At 42.5% G+C, this 23,193-nt stretch overlaps 1 protein-coding gene across 1 annotated transcript; it reads left to right on the top strand.

The window, feature by feature from the left end:
* The first annotated feature begins 457 nt into the window (after positions 1–457).
* On the top strand, positions 458–22,766 carry sugt1 (SGT1 homolog, MIS12 kinetochore complex assembly cochaperone). The gene is made up of 13 exons (XM_061797410.1): positions 458–572; positions 675–723; positions 2,556–2,646; positions 2,868–2,937; positions 3,234–3,304; positions 4,189–4,242; positions 7,597–7,625; positions 7,808–7,833; positions 9,898–9,994; positions 11,362–11,469; positions 17,516–17,606; positions 18,362–18,534; positions 20,186–22,766. The coding sequence occupies exons 1-13, from the start codon at positions 559–561 to the stop codon at positions 20,282–20,284; spliced, it is 972 nt and encodes a 323-aa protein (XP_061653394.1). The 5' UTR covers positions 458–558; the 3' UTR covers positions 20,285–22,766.
* Positions 22,767–23,193: the final 427 nt, after the last annotated feature.

The following is a 23,193-nucleotide window of genomic DNA, read 5'->3' as shown; positions in this document are numbered from 1 at the left end:
ATTAAAAGAGGAAGTGGAACTACGGTAGATGCTAGTTGACAAATTTGAATGCTTTCGAGGTGCCGAATCCTCCATTTAATAGACACTATTGCTCTTTGTAATCACTGGAAATGTTCACAAAGTCTGAGCTGCGTTTTATGGAACTATTGCGCTCTTTAATCAAGAAAATCAAATAATCACAGGGTATTATTAGTGAAATATATATCCCCACAGACTAATTTTGAGTTCTATAGAAAATACACATTCCTATTTTTACTGCACCTAGCAGGGGTCATTATGACCATACAAGCTCATTTATGTATTTTGAAAAAACAAATACTTTATGGTTGAGGAAACTAAAACAGTACGAAAGAGTGGCTGAATAAATACTACCGGTGTATTTAAATGTGATCGTATTACGATACTGTAGACTTTTATTGTTTGCCTCACGACAGCCGTCATCGTTGAAAGCATGTGGAGAAAAGACTCACTTCCGGCGTGTAGCAATTTCAGCGGAAGTTGCGTGACGTCACGCTGAGGTCTGCTGGCGAGAATATTCTACCCACTGGCAGTAAAGCAATGGCGACTCAACTGTAAGTCAAATTATAGTCATAAAACAACATTTATCTGCCTGCACATTTTGGCATGCGTTCTACTATCAGCTCTCTAATTGCTCTTATTTCCTTCTGGTTTAGCCGTTTCCCTGACAGCCTTATTGACGAAGACCCGCAGAAAGCTCTCGAGGTAAACATTAAGGAGCCTGCTTAAAGGCGTTGTAAACACAAGATGAATCGTATCTTTGACTTGCAAGTGGTCGTCGTGCGACCGACTGCTTAACTATTTCTTAGCTTTACGAGAACAAGAAAGTCAATGACGCACCGAGGCTAATGTTAGCTTTGGACTTGATTGGTTTTTTTGCTAGCTTAGTCAGCAAGGGTTACGCTGTCCCCTTGTTGTGTTAATGTCCGCTGATAAGTGTTTTTGCTTGAGTTTATAATCTAATTTCACATGCTGAAAATCAATTCTGGGGTTATTTTAAGATTTCGTGTGCGTAAATAAGTGAGGTTTGCTTCAAGTGAGACACATCGCCATGGTAACTTGGGCTGCAAACAACGTTATCCTGAGTGTGAATGTCAGACGAACAAAAAGCATAGTTTATGTAAGTTAGAAAATTTTATTTATTGTAGCACTTTTCACTGGAAGAACTCTCAAAGGCCTTCAATAGTTCAAGTCATACGTATGTAAAATACATAATTAAAGCATTTTACACTTGTTACTAGGGGGAAAAAAACACAAATCAAAATAAAAATCCAACCGAATCAAAATGAAATCTAGTCTTACTTTGGAGTTCCTGTCGAAACAAATGTATTTGAAACCGCTGAAGAGGCTATCCTGAGGTCAAAAGGAAAAAGTGCTTTCTTCCAAGTGACCTATGACGCGTTGAAGAAAAAAGTGCAAGATTTTTGCTTTTTTTCCCCCCCAGGATTTATACTTTTGCCAACTCCTACAGCTTTCATCCGATTCGCTTCAAACCTGGTGTGTATCATCGCAACACATGGGTTATTTAAAAGTTATCAAAAGCTTTTTAATCCAACGAACTATATGACGGGGCGGACCTTCAAACTTTTCATTCCATATTTCGACACAAAACCAAAAATGCCTAAACTCCGTCAAAGACTAATTTGCGATACGTTTCACCTAGAGCTACAAACATGGGCTCACACCTGTATCGACCCCGGACGTACAAAATCTTCAGAGGCACGGGTCCCCTAAACCCAAGAGAAAGTGACCTGCGACTTCATAATCGTAAGGGTCGACCTTTTTTGCACGCTTGCAGATGCCCTACTTAGAGTTCATCAAAGAGCTAGTCATGGTACGTCACACCTACACCTACCAAACTTGGCAGGTACGTGCATCACCCAGATACCTACAAAATTGTAATTAGAACCCATGTTCTAAACTCAACTACGACCTTTTAAAGCTACACTTTTAAAAAATGTACAGGTGTCACGCTCTGCAAACTTGTCCTACAGGTTTCATCCAATTGACTTCAAATTTGGTCAGTACCATCTCAATACCTGGGACATTAAAAGTTATCAAAAGCTTTTTTTTTCTCGACATACTGTATGACGGTGACGGCTCTTCCAACCGTAGCTTTTCTAATGTCGCCACAAAACAGGACATGGTGACAGTTCATCAAAGACCTATTTGCGCCTTGTTGCACAGACGCCTATGAAGATTCCTACACGCTTGTAGCACCCCAACACGAACAAAATTGTAATTATAACCCATGTCCTAAACTCAACAGAAAATTATCTACGGTCTTTTAAATGTAACATTCACAGTACTTAAAAGTACTGTAAATGTACTGCAGGATTTTCAAAACTGCGTGCGTGGGTTGCGCGCGAATATAATGGCAAACTGCGCCCAGGATAGCTGCAGTGACGTCAGCGTGGTCGCCGCCCGCGCGGGTATACAGAAGCCTTTACACATGTAGCAATTACTAATCAACTCACTTGAACCCAGCCAGCATTTAGAAATGAACTCAGTTGAATCTGAATCATTTCTTTTTGAAGGCACTGAACGACGGCTTGCAAGGAGACTCTGACAACGCCGAGTGGCTGTGTCAACGCGCCTATGCCTACATACTTCTCAAAAACTACAGCTGTAAGTTTGCATGTTTGAAGCCTCTGTTTCAGGATTTTGAAACATTACTTTTAACTGTAATATAGTGGGAACATTGGCTAGCAAGAACAGTAAATGTATCGTTCAGTTTTTCCTCAGTGGACACTACAGAATAGAGTATATCTGTCATTTTCCCTTGAGTACTACCAGTTTGTATTTATGAAAAAAAAACTAAAAAACTTATTTGTGTCACCTCTTTCCAGGTGCTGCTAATGATGCCAAGAAAGCGCAGCAGCTGAATCCAAGCCTTTCTCTTGCCTTCCTGCGAACAGGGTGTGTACTGAGTGTGTGAGGCTGTGATACCGAAGAAGAGAGGTTTAAATTTAGGTTGAATATTTTCAAGAAAAACAAACATTTTCACAATAAATATACAGAGTGCCTGTAGCCAGTAAAGAATTACAAAGTTATCAGTGCATCTCCTATTTAACATGACTCATTTTGCAACCACGTTTGTGCTTTATTCAGTAATATTTAATTTTACATGTAGTTTAGGGACCTCGTTCTGTAAATTCTTCACTCTCCTCAATCATTTGGGCTGTTTACAACAGTTTTTGTTTCCTCGCCTCCAGAATAGCCGAGTACCACCTGACCCACTACGAGTCAGCCCATGCAGCCTTCACTCAGGGACACCAACTGGATGGTGGGTAATGTTTTTGCAACCATTGGTCCGTCTGTCGGCTTTCATATGATGCTGGTCTACCCTTTGCAGCTGTAACAGATTCAACTCTTGTGGGAAGGCCTTCAACAAGGTTGAGGAGTGAGTTTATGGGATTTTTTTGCCCAGTCTTCCAGGAGCACATTTGTGAGGTGACACACCGTTGAACGAGAAGGCCTGGCTCACCATCCGCTCCAAATCAACCCAAAGGTTCAGGTCAAGACTCTGTGCTGGCCAGTCAACTTCATCCACACCAAACACTCTCATCCGTGTCTTTATGGACCTTGCTTTGTGCACTGGTGCACAGACATGTGGAACAGGAAGGGGGAATCCCCAAACTGTTTGCCTTTCCAAAATCTCTTGGTATGCTGAAGCATTGAGTTGCTTTCACTGGAGCTCATGGGCTAATAATTTGGGCATTTCCAACTTGGTGGGAACATTTTGGAGATGGCCCCTTCCACTTCCAATATGACTGCATCGGTGCACAAATCACATTTCATAAAGACACGGATGAGAGAGTTTGATGTGGATGAACTTGACTGGCCTGCACAGAGTCCTGACCTCAACTGGAGAGCACTTTTGGATGAATTAGAGAGGAGACTGAACCAGGCCTTCTCGTTGGCTCTTATAACTGCAGAGGGTGGACCAATTTCATATTAAACCCTATAAATTAAGAATGGGATGTCACTTTCGGCTGTTTTATTTCAGTGATAAGTCTTTCTGTTCGAAACCGAAAATGCACTTGTGCCATTATCAGCCGAAACATTTCGGTGGGTGAAAATTTGGTGCACCACTAGCCTTGACAGAGTTCTCTTGTGTATAGCTCTTATTTGAGAAATTGAGTCTCTTTTTGTTTTTGTTTCTGACAGTTTCTGACAAATCATTTGAGATTTGGCTCAAGCGATGTGAGGAAATGTTGGGTGGTGAGTATTATCCACAGTGTTATAAAATTTTGTTTTCAATGTGCATTATTTCGAGCACAATAGACTTTTTGCTACTTTTTACTCATGGAGGAAATGTACATTTTGGATACCTCTGGAGCGCCATGTCGGCAGTGTACCGTGTTTTCACGACCATAAGGCGCACCGTATTAAAAGGTGCAGTCTCAGTTACGGGGTCTATTTCTGTATTTAACACATACATAAGGCGCACCGTATTATTGGGCGCAGGCATGGTAAATCATATGCTAGCTTAAAACAGACGGTAGCATGCATGCGCGCTAAAACCATGTTTTTAAAAAGGCAGCGGAACCAAAACTGAGTTTGCTTGTACTTTATTGAAGTATTTTAAAATGTACTCACGTTATTTTTTGATGAATCCTCATCCACAAAGTCCTCATGTTCTGTATCCGAAGCTGGGCAAGTTCTCCATCAAACACGCCAGGTTCGAGTCAGTCTCGTTGCCGTGAAATGATGCCGGCTTTTACGAAAGCTCGAACAACAGCGCAAGCAGACGCGTTAGCCCGAGCATCCGCATCCATTCACAAATTGTGGCGTAACTTGCCCGGCGCTGCCTCCTAGTCTTAGTAAAGCTGTGTTCGCCATCTGTCATCCATGGCTCCCACGCCGCTTCCAACTCGGTCCACCTCGCCCTGTTTCCCCGTTTTGTTTTTCATTTTTTTCCGCGGAAACTCAGCTTCGTCTTCTTGACTTTGCGAAGCTCGTTTTCCTGCTTCCTCCACTTGCGAACCACTACATTTTTAATGCATCTCAAGATTCAAATTAACCTTGCTGGTTGCACTCCTTAACCGAAGAGCATTGACGTCCGTATTATTGGGAAGCTTTTATTTTGAAGGTAGCTTTCGCCGCGAGTTGGCGACTTATTACCGTAATGCCTAGTATGAACAAAATTAGGGGCGCCTGGTTTGATTGCTACTTTACGGGTGGAGGCTGGCTTGACCGGCGCTATATACCTACTGGGGGCGTGCCTTTAGCGTCCTCCTTCACACGCACCCTTCCCCCTTTACGTCTGCATGCTGTCCACTCAGCCACGTCTGCTTTTCCTCTGTTTAAGCAGCGTGTCGGCAGGAAATGCTCCCAGTCAGTCAAGCGGAGCGCTCATCACACAACATCATTTATAGATTTTGGAACTCTGTGCACACATAAGGCACGCCACATTATAAGGTGCCCTGTCCATTTCGGAGAAAATTTAAGACTTTTAAGTGTGCCTTATGGTCTGTGAAAATATGGTAGTACAAATCCCAATTCCAGTGAAGTTGGGGCATTGTGTAAAACGCAAATAAAAACAGAATCCAATGATTTGCAAATCCCTTTCAATCCCTTTTATACATCTGTAGAAGGGTTTTCCTATTCAATTGAATACACTACACAGACAAGATATTTAATGTTCTAACTGATAAGATGCTTATTATTGTTTTTTTGTTTTTTTTTGCAAATTGACCCATTTTGGATTTGATGTCTGCAACATGTTCCAAAAAAGCTGAGTTGATTGAGTTGATCAACAGTCCGGGGTCTCCGTTGTGATATTTTGCACTTCAAAATGCACATTTTCAATGGGCGATGGGTCTGGACTAATGGGAGGCCAGTCTAGTACTCACACTCTTTGACTAGCAAGCCATGCTGTTGTAACGTGTGCAGAATGTGACTTAGCATTGTCTTGCTGAAATAAACAGGGACATCCCTGAAAAGGATTTTGCTTGGATGGCAGCATATGTTGCTCCAAAACCTGTATCTACCTTTCAGTATGAATGGTACCTTGACAGATGTGCAAGTTACCCATGCCATGGGCACTAACACACGCCATAGCATCGCAGATGCTGGCTTTTCAACTTTGCACAGATAACAATCGAGATGGTCCTTTTCCTCTTTGACCAGGACGACAACACGTCCATGATTTTCAAAATCAGTTTGAAATGTGGACTCATTAGACCAAAGCAAACATTTCCACTTTGCGTCACTCCATCTAAGATGAGTTTGTGCCTAGAAAAGCCGGCCGGTGGCATTTCTGGTTGTTGTTGCTATATGGCTTTCGCTTTGCATGGTAGAGTTTTAACTTGCATTTATTTGTAGATGTAGCGACCAAATGTGTTAACTGACAATGGTTTTCTGAAGTGAAGTGAGCCTATGTGCAATATCCTTGACACAATCATGCCAGTTTTTAATGCAGTGCCGCTGAGGGATCGAAGGTCACGGGCAGTCAAAGTTGGTTTTCGGCCTTGTCGCTTATGTAAAGAGATTTCTCCAGATGCTCTGAATCTTTTGTTGGTATTATGGACCATAGATGATGAAATACTGGAATTCCTTGCATGTTCAAAACAGCTGTTTTTGAGCATTCCTCAACTTTCCCACTCTTTTGTTGTCCTGTGTTGCAAGCATCTAATTCAAATTGAGAGAATGTTTGTGAAAACAAAAACGTTGATCAGTTTAAACATTAAATACCTCATATTTGTTGTGTATTCAATTGAATATAGGTTGAGAAGGATTTATAAATCATTGTATTCTGTTTTTATTTACGTTTTACACAACGTTCCAACTTAATTGGGCTAAGCCAAAGGGGCTGCCGCAAAGTATTACAGGGTGTGCATATTTATGCAACCAGGCTATTGTACTTGTTTCTCCCCTTTAAATGCTTCGTTTTTCAGTTAAATTGTACAGGTTATGACTCACAAAGTTTGAAAAAAGTTTTGCCATGATTTGTTTTTCTGACATCACAATAAATATAAAAAACCTGCAATTTGAACAGGGTTGTTTAGACTTCTTATATCTGTACATCCATAAATCTGCTGAGGCAGAGCTGCTTGGTTCAATGAAAACTGTATATCATGTTGTCAGGACCATCTCGGGTAAACGACTTGAAAAACGTGCTTCATGGTTCTCCCCGGGGGGTTTGTTATTCATCAGAGTTAGAGAACCCCAATTAGACTGAAGCCCTTCATAAGCCCACCGAGACAGCAGACGAGCACCAACCCTCCTCCGTGACCTGATTAAGACAACATAACACGCTTCCTATCGTTGTGTTCTCTCTGTATGTTGATGTCGGTGAATAATGTATGACTGAACGAGTTGGGATCAGGCTTGCTCGGGTTGTTTATTGGGCGTGGATGGTCCGGTAAACAAACTGGTGGCAAATATCTGAGTGCTGTTGCTCATTTGTCTGTGTTTGTGCTCCATTTCTTATCTGTTAGCATATCCCTGCTGGGAGGGGGGTGGGTGTGGGTGGGGGGGACATCGTGGTAAAGGTAGACTTGAATTGTTCAAAGGTTGATTGAAATCTTTGCACATGCCACACAAACAGATGTTCTTTTTTTCATCCTGCAGAGAAGACGCACAATGGCAGTGCTGACGCGGTGAGTTTTTTCCCCTGCATTGCCGCTTGGGGGCGTAGTTGTCATGCATCAATAACACAATTGCTCTCTGTACAGCAGCCCCACAAAGCTTATTTTGTTTTTCTCTTCAATGTTTTTGTACCTTGTTTCTCGCTAATCAAAATGTGGTTCTCTTTATACATAATTGCGTCTACATGATGCAGCACTTACCAGCCGTGCCACATGTGAAGTAAGTACCAGATATTTATGAAATTTTTTTTATTTTGATGGAATTTGTTGATACCGTCACACAGTGATTAATAAGCCTATCCACTGTCAAATTGAAGAAATAGACTGTCTGGCAGTAATCTCCGTTATTCGCAGGGGACCGATCTCTACTGAAAATTATGAAAAACACACACACAGTTTAGAATTGCCTATATTAACAGTTGACGCTGTAAATATCCCCAAACTCTGATCCTAAAACTGGGTAATGGCAATTCAAAAGTCTTACAACATTGCTGCACCCTTAACAATAAAAGTGGCTTCCAGTTAGGCACATACAACCCCAATTCCAATGAAGTTGGGACGTTCCATAAATAAAAATAGAAAACAATGATTTGCAAATCATGTTCAACCTATATTTAATTGAATACACTACAAAGACAAGATATTTCATGTTCAAACTGATCAACTTGATTGTTTTTAGCAAATACTCATTAACTTAGAATTTTATGGCTGCAACATGTTCCAAAAAAGCTGGGACAGGGTCACCTTTTCTTTGAACAACATTCAATAAATGTTTGGGAACTGAGGACACTAATTGTTGAAGCTATGTAGGTGGAATTCTTTCCCATTCTCGCTCGAAGTACAGCTTCAGCTGCTCAACAGTCCGGGGTCTCCGCTGTCGTATTTTACGGTTCATAATGCGGCGCACATTTTCAATGGGAGACAGGTCTGGACTGCAGCCGGGCCAGTCTAGTACCCGCACTCTTTTAGTATGAAGCCACGCTGTTGTAACACATGCACAATGTGGTTTGGTATTGTCTTGCTGAAATAAGGAGAGGTGTCCATGAAAAAGACGTTGCTTGGATGGCAGCATATGTTTCTCCAAAACCTGTGTGTACCTTTCAGCATGAATGGTGCCATCACAGATGTGTAAGTTACCCATGCCATTGGCACCAACACAGCCCCATACCATCACAGATGCTGGCTTTTGAACTTTGCGTCCATAACAGTCCGGATGGTTCTTTTCCTCTTTGGCCCGGAGGACACGACGTCCACAGTTTCCAAAAACAATTTGAAATCGGGACTCGTCAGACCACAGAACACTTTTCCACGTTGCGTCAGTCCATCTTAGATGAGCTCGGGCCCAGAGAAGGCGGCTGCGTTTCTGAGTGTTGTTGATAAATGGCTTTTGCTTTGCATAGTAGAGTTTCAAGTTGCACTTACGGATGTAGCGCCAAACTGTATTTACTGACACTGGTTTTCTGAAGTGTTCCTGAGCCCACGTGGTGATATTCTTTACACATCGATGTCGGTTTTTGACGCAGTGCCGCCTGAGGGATCGAAGGTCCCGGACATTCGATGTTTGTTTTCGGCCTTGCCGCTTCCATGCAGTGATTTCTCCAGATTCTCTGAACCTTTTGATGATATTCTGGACCGTAGATAATGAAATCCCTAAATTCCTTGCAATTGTACGTTGAGGAACATTGTCCTTAAACTGTTGCACTATTTTCTCACGCACTTGTTCACAAAGAGGTGAACCTCGCCCCATCTTTGCTTGTGAATGACTGAGCAATTCAGGGAAGCTCCTTTTCTACCCAATCATGGTGTCCACCTATTCCCAATGAGCCTGTTCACCTGTGGGATGTTCCAAACACGTTTTTGATGAGCATTCCTCAACTTTCTCAGTCTTTTTTTGCCACCTGTCCCAGCTTTTTTAGAATGTGTTGTAGCCATGAAATTCTAAGTTAATGATTTTGCTAAAAACAATAAAGTTGATCAGTTTGAACATGACATATCTTGTCTTTGTAGTGTATTCAATTAAAGATAGTTTGAACATGATTTTCAAATCTAATTTAAAAATAAATAAATAATTCAAACTATTTTTCAGACGATAAACAGAAAATGTGAATTTGTGAACCGTGAATAAAACCTGGGATAACTGCACATTTAATCAAATGTTCATTATGCTCTTTTCTGAGCTTGTTTATTTTTATTTTTTTTATTAAACTACAGCTAGTAGTCTAATATAGCCTTTAACCCGTTTGAATGTATTTGAGATCATTTGTTTGTTGTGTCTCTCTGGCAGACATGACTGGTACCAAACCGAATCTCAAGTCATCATCTCAGTTATGGCAAGAAATGTTCCTAAGGACGGTGTGTCCGTCAACTTCATGGAAAAAGAGGTATGCACCCCCTCTTTAAGTTTGCTTTTTAAACATTTTGAAAGTCTTTTTACGTGTGCGTGCAGCTTTCCAGTTATTGGGGCATCTGATGCATTACAGATTTGATTTGCTGCGACCGTTGAGACAGAAGTGGCAGAAAGTGTGACTTTACTGTCTGTGACTTGAACACCGCTACATATTTTTCCACATTCACACACACACACTCCCCGCAGGCCAGCTATACTTCTTAGGGGTGTCTTGTTAACGTTGCCCCCAAAGCACAGATCTAAGAACAATTTACCCTCTTCACATTCGCCAACCTCCTAATTGTCTGAAGATGGAGGGTGCAACTGATCTCTGAACAACCCCATTGCCCCCCCCCCCTCAGGGACAACAGTCTTTCGCTGCCTTTTCCACTCTTCCCGTCTCTCCGCAGGCTAACTGCAGGGCACCCCAGGGAGTAGCTTTGTCTGTCTTCATATAATATGAGAATAACAAATGGAGTTTACCCCCAAGAAATGCTCGTTCTAAATCACATAGTCACAGCTCTGTATTTCGCACCAAAGCTCCCACTGTGGTGTGGAGGCAGAGACGTTCACGCTTTTATTAGGTCACTCACTATATACAAAAGAAATTAAAGATGAAAGGCGAGAGTTTCATTTCTTTTCCCTGGTGGATGAATGTGCTTCTGTATACCTACAGAATTCTTCATGCAATGAATATTAACGCTCTGCTTGTTTTAAAAATTGCCTAAAGCGTCTAGCTAACTGTCTAGGCTTTTGTCCCAGATGAATTATTTCTTGGATTCATTTAGGCCTGATTGAAGCTGGGCCACTTGTGTGTTTTGCAGCTTTCAGTGCAGAGCCAAACTACAGCCACGATTACCCGCTTGTGTAGAGTTTCTCGTAATGTTCTATGTACGGGCAACTTTTGTTGTGTGATGAGTGTGGGCATTCGGGACAGTGACGAGGTTGTGTCGCTGTAAGCCAACAAGCCACCGTCCTCTCCCAATGAGTGGCAGGCTGCTAGGAGCTGTCTGACCCTCCATCGTCTCAAATCACTTTGCGGCCGAAGGGGACAGTAGCAGAATTCTGGCCGTCGCGCTAGCCAGATCAGATGTTTATTCTCCGGAACATGCTGACGTCTCCAAACTGTTGAGTGCTTTGAAGAATGTAACATCCAAAACATATTTCAATTTTCATCTGATCTGTACGAGTGATTGTTTTGAAAATATAAGTAAAATGACATTTTCTATGGGGTTTTAAAATTATATTTCTTATTTTATATTTTTGTATGTGTTAATTGGTTGCATACTGTCAGACTTTCTATAGAGATCCCAAGATGTCGTTTGTCTGTGTAAACACCTGACATCCTTGTGGTTTCTGTAGCTCTCAGCCTCAATAAGGCTGGCATCTGGGGAAAACTACAACCTCAACCTCTGCCTTCTGCATCCCATCGTACCACAACAAAGCAACTTCCGGATCCTCACCACTAAGGTATGCCGTTTGTTTGTTTGTTGGCAATAACAGAGCACAGCTCGGGTTCTGGCCGGGGGGCCTAGTTCCTCCCAAACACACACTTCCGGGTCTCGCCGCCTTTGCCCGCATGAGCATCGAAGTCCCCCAGGAGAATGACGGAATCGACTATTCCGCTATATAGGAATAGTTGAAATTTGATGTACCGCTGTATTATAGCGATAGTAACAGAAGGTGAGAAATTATTTAGTCGACCGAAGGCGATCTCATTGTCCCAATTCTATATTTCTGATGCATTGCACTCTTTTTTTTTTATTTTTTATTTTTTTTTAAGCACTTTTCAGAGTAATCACAATTGGTGATTTAAATTTTGGTTGACAGGCAAAAAGCAAGCACTTATTTTGGGAATTAAAAGTTGTAAATCACATGTCAGAATGATGATTTGCAAAAAGTAGATATAACCTGAGAATACCAGACAAGAGATGCCATTTTTTTTTAGCCTCTCCATATCTGACTTGCAGGTCTTTGAAGGCATCAAACATGAATATGTGAACATCTTTTTTTCTAAATGTTTTCGAACATCCTTCATTCACTGAAACTGAGACTGATCATTACTTGATTGATCATAACATCATCTCTTTAAAATGTTGCATTTAAAACGGTGATTGGGGAAAAAAGCCGCCACTGCCCTTGGTTCCTTAATGCTTTCTGGTAAAGCTCTCTGAAGAAGAAGAAATGAGGAAATCCTCTCTGGCTGTACGCAGTGAGTTCTGGGATTCGCTCTTATATACATTACTCAAATCCTCGGTCCCGCTCGCACGGGCATTCAGGCTGTACTCGTTTCAAGTTCCTCAGCACTTTTCCAGTGATTACGGGCCTAATGAGCGCAAAGGGCACCGTTTTAAAACTATAGACTAATTAGGGGGTATTGAAGTTTGATGTGGGCTAATGAGAGTGTGTAGATTCATTCAGTTTTCCTGCTGTCAGGGTTCATCTTGAGCAATGAGGACTAAAAGCTGTGTTCTGGACATTTTATTTGTCTTTTCTTGACAGAACCATTTTATTTTCCAAAGACAATGTTCTGAATAATTTGTTTCCAAAAAGTTTGTGCTGAAAGTAGTGATGCACCAAAATTAAATTTGTTAGCTGAAACCCAAGGCCGAAAACCGAATCACCAAAATAAATTATGCCAGTTATTCATAAAATTGCATTTATGGCGATGGCTGTGTATACTAACCTCACTAAAAGTCCTATCCTAATATTTTTTTCATATCAGTTTATTGAAAGATCAATTGTTTTCCTTCTTTAATGTGCTTTTACTGTTAACATTTTGATTTCAATATTTATTTTCTGTCAAAGGTTGAACAGTTTGGAGTTATTTTGGTTTTGTAAAGTCTCACAAGAAACAGAGTAGTTTGCCACGGCTGCAGCAGCTAAAATGCTTTGCGCACCAACCTCACCTGGCATGGCTCTACTGACGCCACATGATTGGTTCAGCACAGAGCAACTCTCATGATTATTGGCTATGCGCATCGTCTGTCAAAACGTGGACAGATGCAATTTATTGAAGGCTGTTGACCGCATCTCAAATGTTTATCAAGGAAAACAGATTTTGAGATATGTGTCGCTATTGTTTTGCTATCTCCCAGCCCTAATAAGACAAATGTTATGATGGACACATGTTATATACACACACACGCACGATACAAAAGTATTAATTCACCTGCCTTGACTCAGATATGAATTTAAGTGATGTCCCATTCTTAATCCATACGGTTTAATATAACATCGGTCCAGCCTCTGCAGTTACAATATCTTCAACTCTTCTGTGAAGGTTTTCCACAAGGTTTAGGAGTGTGTTTATAAGAATTTTACCATTTTTTTTCCAGAAGCACATTTGTGAGGTCACACACATTTGTGAGGTCACACACTGGTGTTGGATGAGAAGGCCCGGCTCTCAGTCTCTGCTGACCTCAGGTTGAGGTCAGGATTGTGCAGGCCTGTAAAGTTCATCCACATCAAACGCTCTCATCCGTGTCTTTATGAAACATGATTTGTGCACTGATGTAGTCATGTTGGAAGAGGAAGGGGCCCTCTCCAAAGTGTTCCCACAAAGTTGGAAATGTCCAAAATATTCCCCCCTGAGCTCCAGTGAACTCCAGTAAGTCTGAATACTTCAGCATACAAACAGATTTTGGACAGGCAAACAGTTAGGGGATTCCCCCTTCCTGTTGCAACATGTCTGTGCACCAGTGCACAAAGCAAGGTCCATAAAGACACTGATGAGAGAGTTTGGTGTGGGTGAGCTTAACTGGCCTGCACAGAGTCCTGACATTAACCCAATAGAACACCTTTGGGTTGATTTGGAACGGAGAATGAGAGCCAGGCCTTCTCGTACATCATCAGTGTGTCACCTCACAAATGTGCTCCTGAAAGACTGGAACGTTCCAATAAACGCATTCCAAAACCTTGTTGAAGGCCTTCCCACAAGAGTTGAAGCTGTTACAGCTGCAACGGGTGGACCACCATTATATGAAAGCATATGGATTTAGAATGGGATATCACTTCAAATCGTCTGAGAGTCAGAGCAGGTGAGCCAATACTAATAGTGTACTATTAGTTTTAAAATGTCTAAATTGTAAAATAATAAAAGTCTGAAGTAAGCAATTTCTCCCTCACAGAGGTCAAAGAGAAGAATGTGAGCAGCACAGCATTGTTAGGCTCTCCTGGAGAATTTACTAATTAGTTGCAAAGAATTGACTAATTAGTTGCAAAGAACTTTCTCTTCCTGTGTGCACGTCTTCTCCAACTTGCTACAGAGTGCTGAGACAAGTCGAACCTGCCCCAAAAAGCACACTGGATTTTCCATGGCAACAGCGTACACTGCATACCAGAGGTGCACGTGTGCTGCAACGTCAATGAGGGCCCAGTCAGAGACACCAGCTTAGTCAGTTTAGACTTCCACTTGTCCATCTACAGTTGGGCTTCCTTTTTTTTTCATAAACCTCCTTATATGCCACAGTTGACTTTTTCTTCTGTTCGTCTCCGAGCCCCCTCACAACACACACACACACACACTCATGCGCCTACCGTGAGGATAACGCGGCAGTGTGTTCAAACTCTGCAGCTCTCCCACAAAGCTCTGACTGTGTGCTTAGTCCACTGGGCTCCTCGGGTACACGTGGCCCTTAGGTACACACACACACGGCCCTCATCGCTGACTGCATTCTGAAATGACTAAAAATGTCCCTAATAAGTCTATAGGTGGTGTGTGTGCACGCTTGCCTGACAATGTGAGCGAGCCCCACAACCTGCTGTACTCTCAAAGCCTCATTTCACTCTTCTGGAGCAGTTTGACTTGACTTTACTGGGTGGTTTGGGCGGTTCAACTGGAAAACAGTATCAGCAAATCAAGATTGTCCACATTGCGTACAGTCGTAATGGACTTTTTTTTTTAGAACGTACAATTAGGCCTCGCGATAATTACTATATTGACTTAACGTTCAATAAATAAATTGGTCACAATAGTTTTTCCGGGCACGATAAATTGTCATTGTCGTGGCGAGCCGACGGAGAGTTGGACGGCTGTGTCGTTAGTCGCTAGTGGGCTCGTGGAATGCCGGCGTTGGCCGTGTCCAGTACTGGGTCCATGTGCAGCGCATAACACACAACAGAGACATTTAATGCAAAGTTAACTTGTTTATCAAACATAACCTCAACACCATGTTGTACAGCGAATGTATTTGATTGATAGGTGAAGGGCTCGTCTCCAGAGCCTTCAGCGGACCAACCGCACAGTCTGCGCGCCTTATTCTTCATGATTTCAGATGCATTGAAAAAAAAAAATAATAGCCATTTATCGTGACAGTCTTTGGGAAAAATATATTGTCCTAAAAACAATTGTGACAGGCCTAGAAACAGTTGCTCTTTCTGATTTTGTATTAATACTCCAATCTCCATGCTGACTTTATGAAAGGGAATTTATCAGAGGGAGGCGAAGCTGGGAATACATGCACATGCTTGTGCGCACACACAAATATGAATACAGGGGCTAAACAGTCATCTTTCAACACACTTGTGCCATTCCAAGTGTGTGTCGTTTGTAGCACATTATCGTCAGTATGACCTCTTCCTGTCCACCACCACGACAGACATTCCAACCGCAGGGGTCACCGCCACAACGGGGAGCCAATTACACACCATTGTGTTTGATCAGAGCAGACGGCTGATATGTACGCATGCTCGCACACACAAATGTACATGCAAACATTCAACACAACTTCAGCAGTTTTGTTGTCCATTCAGTTCCAAAGTCATCTCTACTCTGCAAATAGCTAATAGCGGATGTCCCTGTTAGTCCCATCCCTATCAGTGTCCAAAAATGTAAATCTTTTTTTTTTCATTGTCTTTCTAGCAGAGGCTGTTTTGAAATCCGCAGGGTTCTGAAAAAAAGATTCATAGGAGGGGGCATTTGACAAGCGACATGAGACTCCAGTGCCACTCGGTAAATAGTGCGTGTGTGTGTGTGTGTGTGTGGCCGCGTGGCCCCGGAGGTCCTGAGGGTGGTGGCCCTCCATGTGGCTCGGCTGTCACATCCTTTACGGGCCGTCGCTTCGCCTGTCACACACACGGAAACGCACACAGCGCCTGACCTGCCATGTCGTTAGAAGCCAGGAAACGCAGATGTGGCAGCAGATTAATGTTGTATGGCCCAGGAGCACGCACACGGGCACACGCGCGCACACATAAGGTCCACCGCATTTAGCACTACAGAAATATTTAAGACCCTGGTGCCACCTGAAACACTGGCAGGCCTTTTTCAGATTGATTTGGTATTCATGTTATTAATTTGTGCTCTTCAGATGTTTTTTTTTTTTTCTTTTCTAAAATGAGCAACAGACATTTTTATTATGTGAAAGAATATGAATGACATAGAATTAGCAACATTTGTAAGGTACAGGGGTCATGTCCCGGGCCTCCTGTGTGGAGTTTGCACATTCTTCCCGTGCTTGTGTGTTTTCTCAGAGTACTCACGATTTCTTCTCGCGTTCCAAAAACAAGTTGGTGTAATTGGAGACTGGATGTCTACAGTATGTGCCCTCCATTTGACTAATGACCAATCCAGGGGACCCCGCCTCTTTCCCAAAGTCAGCTGTGATAGGCTTCAGCTCCCCCACGACTGTAGTGAGGACGGGTTTAATAGAAAATTTATATATGCGACTTATAACCAGTGTGCCCGTTCGACCGAATTTTACTTCCAGTTCCCTTTTTTTTGCACACTGGTGCATCAAATGATGACCCCTAGTGGGACCTAAACCAAAGACGCACACCAAGATAATTTAGTCAGGTAGCAGCAGTCAATCCCCTCCCCACCCGCCCCGCCACTCTGCGTCCTCTTCACACTTGTCCACCTCCAGCTCCCGCTCCAGTCCTGGCACCCTCATAAATGAAGCACTACATTGCCCAGCAGAGCAGAACTGTTCCCTAATTGCACTGACATAAGCAACATTGCCTTGCACAGGCACACAGATGCACATATCAGGCGCACACGTCATTAAGGGGTGGTGGCGCTGGGGTCACATTGGACTGTAGCTTGCGTGTTTCGCTAGTATGTGCGCTGTCAGGCCAGCTCAACGTTAAATGCGTGTCCATGCCAGCACTCGCCACATTGTTTTCTTCCTCATGCGTGTTTTTCTGGTGTAATGATTTGGATCAGATGCGCCATAATGCCCCCATGCGCGCGCACACACACACACACGCATATCCTGCTCATGCCATCTATCTCACTAGCCCTGTGGCTGACAGGCATCTCGTTAGTGCAGTATTGAGCTGTGCCCTCGCATATCCCCGACGTGTCGTTCTCTCTCCCTCTCTCTCACACACACACACACACACACACACACACAAAGCCAGAGTCGCCGGTGGCTCAGAACAGACAGACTCTTTGGCCTCAATAATGATCTGATGTCATGTATCTTCAAGATGTCATTCTAATAGAAGTGTTATTTTTGTCCCCACGCACCAAAGAAAAACATTTTGTTACACATTATCTCCCTTCATCTGTCAGGTGGAGATGAAGATGAAGAAGACAGATGCCATCAGATGGGAGAAGCTGGAGGGAGAGGGACAGGAATCCAACGTCAAACACTTCGATCCAAGTCAGTCTATAGTTTTTGCATTTGTGCCATCTCCACTGACTCTCAGCGTCTCCTACCTAACCCTCCTCTTCATTCTCGCTCTCTTACTCGCTCCCTCCTCATCCTCCCTCCCCCCCTTTCCAAAAATCATTGTGGACTAAAATCAGAGTGGGCAGTCAGTCTTCTCATTCGCGTGATGGCAAGAATGTGGTCAAAAAGGAGAGTTGCGACAGCTTAATATGACTCAGAATTTTATCCCACACATTCCATTGCCCAAAAGGATTAATCACTTCTGCAAACACGTTCACAGATGGAGAAGTTGAAGTGTGCAATCAGACTATGCGTTGCGTTCAAGGAGCTCAAGCTCGTGCCGTGTTTACTACTGTCACATTTTAACACCAGCATTGACATCCATATTATGAGATCACACTGCTGTGTGTCCACACATGGCCCCAATATGTCGACTGCTTATTTGGGCCTTATTTATGCAAATCTGCGTCTGGATTACATTCATCACCCTTCCCATTCATATGTTATTGCAGGCTTGCCAGAAAAACAGAAATCAAATGATGGGAGCCCTCTCCATTGAAATGCAAAATGTGGGGGGGGGGGGGAGTTTTCTTAACCAATGTGGGTTAACGAATAAATGAGAATCTAAGCGCTCAAAACTGACTTTGATTTGTTTTGTTATGATTAAAGCTAATAATCTGTGTTAGTAATTGAAGACCCCTGTGTTGTGAAAGCCCCCCTGTCCTAACGAGCGTTGTTGTTAACAGATCAGTACCCGACATCGTCCCACCACAGCCGCAAATGGGACAAGATGGTGGTGGACATTAACGCGGAGGAAAAAAACGAGAACTTGGAGGGCGACGCGGCGCTCAACCAGCTCTTCCAGCAAATCTATGCCGATGGCTCGGATGAGATCAGGCGCGCCATGAACAAGTCTTTTGTGAGTGCGACTGTGTGGCCCTGCATGCCTTTTGCCTTTTGAGGCAGCATTAAGGATCTAGTTGTCACACAACCAAATTCGACCCTTCTGACAAACACGAACATCATTTTCCTTCCCTGACTACGGAGGATTATAGCACAACAGGACTCCTTCCACGGAGTCTGTTCTCATCAGAATTTAGGAGGCTTTGGTTTGAAATGATGCACTGTGACAAAAGGACAAAACGCAAAAAGGATGTATTGAAAAATTATGTCTCCTAGCAAAATACATTGGAAACTCCAAAGAAAGCCCTGGAGGTAATAAAGTAGTTTCCGTGATGACGCAATAGAAGGGTACCAGTGATGGGAAAAGCAAGATATGAAAACGGAGAACGGAACGTTTGACCCGGCAAGGGATTGCGCTCTGTGGTAAGGCCTGGCCGATTAATCGACCATAGAATAATATTCAGTTGTCTTCTGATCTCCAACTACAGGAAATGTTTGGTTGAGGTTATTGCTGCCAAAGGGTCAAGGGTCAACTAGTTATTAAATCCAAGGGTTGACTTACTTTTTCCTCCCAGTCCTGTCAGTTTACAATTTTTTTTTATAAAAATCAGTTTAAGCAGACTGTTTATTGTTGTGATTTAGGTGAACATCAGACTACGTTTCATGACCAAATTCTGCAGAAATGTAAGAAATTCCAAAGGGTTTACATACTTTTTCCTCCCACTGTTGGTATTCTTAAATATTACTTGAACCACTATTGTATTTATTTTAATTCTTTGTGTTTTACTGTATTTGTTAAAAAGGAATTGTACAACCTATTTAGATTTGGATTTTTTTATTTCTATGTTCTATACAAAATATGTATTTTATGAACAAATGGGCGTAAGATAATAGAACATTGCCCTTACTTTCCTGTAATTTTAAGGAAAAATGCTTTATCGGCATTAATAGCGGCCCAAAAAGGGAGTTATTTATTCATTATATATTTTTTTAAATTAATCGGCCAATCGATCAGTTATCAGAATTTTTTTTTTCCTGCCAAATATCGGAGACGGCATCCGTCATGTATCCCTACAGTGTGGGAAATTGGAACAAGAGCGGTCAACCGGCATCACGGACCAGATTGTGTTCGACGTGAGAAGTTCCACAGTCTCGTGCTTTCCGTGGAATGTGTTGCGGTAATGTTTGACGTTATGCTTGGAGCACGTCGCTGCAGGGGTTTGCGTGGTTTCCTACTAAATTCTCATGAGGTTCTGATAAACGGACGGAGGCATACGTGCAGGTCTGCTACCTAAACCGAGAATCTGGTGCAGGTTATTTGAAGTAGTTGAGGAGTTGGCTGGATACAGTATTTCCTTGCGCATGCAGTGTTTAGAAGAAAAACTTTTGGGCTTTTCCCATATGAGTCAGTTCATCGGCGTGAAGTGCTGACTGTCATCCGACTGAATCTTCTGAGTCGGTTAAGCCCGCAAGTGTTTAATTTTTTATTTTTTCCCCCTCTTCCTTAACGAATAAAAGCAATACTGCTGTCGTCAACTAATTTAAGATGCAAGCGTTTTTGAAGCAGAAGTGTTGTGTAACTAGATTGCTAATGAAATAGCTGCCCCATTCCACTGTGGTCATTTAATTTTATTTTTTGGTTTGTGTTTTTTTCTTTGCATGTCCAGACGGAGTCAAACGGTACAGTCCTGAGCACCAACTGGAAAGATGTGGGCAAGAGAAAAGTGGACGTGAGCCCGCCCGATGATGAGTGGAAGAAGAACTGAAACCCTGCCTCGCTGTTTCTCTCCCCTTTCTCTTTTTTCCCCTCAGTTTGACCCGATCGTTCTCTCGCTAACCCCGTCTTAAGTTCGGCGGGGGGGGGGGGGGGGGGGTTTCGAAACGTCTCACTTTCCGCCTTACGCGGCGCTTTCGGAGCCGTGGCGTGTTCGCTCTTTCCCCCAACCGGGACAGTTCGTTTCAGCTTTGCGACTCACCACTCTGCAGTTTGGAAGAGCACACTGATGATGTGGAGGATGGCTATTGGTCAATATCGCTATAAAGTGCCTTTGGTAAACATTTGCACACAAAGATGAAAAGTTTGTTTATTTTATCATCCCCCCCCCGCCTCATTGGTTCTATGTGATTTTGACATGCCCCACATGCTGCTCTGCTAAACTGTGTGTTGTAAATGCATCAAGGATCAATTAAAAAAACAAAAACATGGATATATCTCAGCAAATTAGAATAGTGTCAAAAGCTTCATTTAGTCTGGTAGTTCAATTCAAAAATTGAAACTCAAGAGAGATGCACTACACACGGAGTGAAATAGTTCCTGATTGTTTTAATATCTCATTTTGATGATTATAGCTCACAGCAAACCAAAACCCTCCAGTAACTCAAATATTACGCAACAAACAATCAAGAAACAATTGAAATGATTTTTAATGTAGAAATTAGGCAGGAATTTGCCCTCTGAAAAGTATTTTTCCAAGAGGTTCATGAAGCTGTAAAATGTATGAGTACTGAAATTAATATTCTAATGTATTAAGATGAACTTGTAGTTTTACTATCCACAAAAAGTTATTGAATAAAACGAGTCATTTTGATCATGTATATCCTATTCTCATAATCATATTGAACATTTTGCTTGTGTCCCTGAAATTGCTGTCCATCCTGTCATTATGGGATGGCTGGCTGGCCGGCCTTTCTCAAATCCGGTTTTGAGGGAGTGGCGTTACTACTAGCAGCATCGTGTCTTTCTTCAATAGAGGCCCAAACTAAAATATTTACATTTCTGCTTCCAAATGGTCATAATTGTGGAGCTGAATGTTGTCAAGCTTAACACGTCCACTCCGTCATCGTGAAATATCAAATGATGATATCAAATCTTTCCAGGAATTCTTACTGTATGGTGGTGCCCTGAGATACGAGTTTAATTTGTTGCGTGACCATGCTCGGAACTCCAATCCCTTGTATCTCAAATCAACTTTTCCCATTGGAATGAATGGAGATGTCATCAATCCGTTCTTGCTTCCCTCAAAGAAAAACCAAAAAAGTTCTGTAATGTTTTTAATATATCTACAATATTGTACCTTATAAAAACATACAATAATCACAACTTAATAGAATTCAAACAGTTTTGGTCACACTTGGCATCAGTTGAGTGGCCAGTGTGCTGCTGTCTGCCTTGGCCACCTGAGGGCAGCATAAGAGACGGACGTCTATACATTAAAGACGCCGCAGTTCCTCGCAAAGGATAGAATATATTACTGTGTGTGCTTTCTCCATGTGTTGCAGCACCGTTTGTGTTCAAATCTTAGTTTCCGTAAACCTTAGACTATATTAACCCTTACGGCGTAACGGGCCAAAACCTCCAATGTCCAACTTGGGTCAACTATTTGTCACTCCCCACGCGGGTCTGTTGTTTTTACAAATTATTGACCAATCGAAAGTGTTGAAAATGACTTGCTCTCTTTGACGATGCAATGTTGCGCAACACACATGCTGTTTTTTTTTTTTATTTTGGTGTGTTTGTTTTTTGGAGATGTGTGTATTCCGATCAACGCCAGCGACGTGCGTGTCCATTATGTGTTAGAATTAGCATTAAGCTAGCAGACTAAAGGCTATGCTGTTTGTTTCAAATACACATGTAATTCTCCTATTTTGATGTGTAGTTTGACAGTAAACTTGGAGAGTGGCATTAAACGGCTTGAAACCTTTTTTTTTTTCTTTTTTTTTAAAGAATTTTCCATTATTTGCCAAATTGGGGCTTATTGTGAGGTGAGTTTTGCACTCGCGAGACAAAGCAAAAAAAAAAAAAAAAAAAAGGTTTGCCGCAAATCTGTGTTCACTCGTTTGTCGAAGCGCCACTGTTCGCATTTGTTAAACCGTATGCAGCCACCTTGCGACCTGAATTGTATCGCTCACTGAAGGTGCTCATTAAATGCTAACATTAGCCCAGAATTGTCCACCCTGTCAGCAAGCTCGCGGATTTTGCTGACCGTACATTGTCTGCTTGCTGTCAGGTTAGTTTCTTGCTTGTTTTTGAAGTGTGGGAGTGTGACCCGTATGCATTTGTAAGAAGCTACTTAATGCAATAAATGAAAAATGTCAACTTTTTGGGGGTGTAGACTCAAAGGCACCTTATGGTGATAGTGACTCTCATTGCTGTGTAAGATGCATACAGTTGGGGCCACAACAATTTGACTTTTTGTGATGTTGGTTGGAAACTGACTCTCAATAAATTTGAATACTGTGGGAGCTTGATTGCGTTTCAGCAGTGCAATTCCAAAAGTGACGCTCATAAATGACCTCGGTTGGGCAGCTTTGAGGAGGATGAGTGACTTCCGCTTGAAGATGTGGGACTCGGGGCCTCAGTTCCTCAAGCGCAGGCAGTAAATGCTCGTTTATCGGCGGGCTTACGTCCCAGAAAAGATTTCTCAGTAGCGTATATGCATTTCGGTGCCAATTTGGGATATTTTCGTGAGTTGCGGGTGTTCTATTGGTCCACTTGGGTTGACACTATGCGAGTACTTGCCTATAAAGGTGGGTGTGCCAAGAGCCCTTGAGGGCCATTGCCCCTTGCCTCACTCACCCTGACGCTCCTGGCAATGTTAGTGGGCTTAAAGCATTCTCAGAAGCCAGAATTCATTGCAGTGATGTTTTAAACTACAGTCATGCCGTTCAACAAAAT

The sequence above is a fragment of the Phyllopteryx taeniolatus genome, chromosome 14 (assembly GCF_024500385.1).
Source record: "Phyllopteryx taeniolatus isolate TA_2022b chromosome 14, UOR_Ptae_1.2, whole genome shotgun sequence".
In the NCBI taxonomy this organism is placed as follows: domain Eukaryota; kingdom Metazoa; phylum Chordata; class Actinopteri; order Syngnathiformes; family Syngnathidae; genus Phyllopteryx; species Phyllopteryx taeniolatus.
This window is presented reverse-complemented; position numbering and strand designations above follow the sequence as displayed.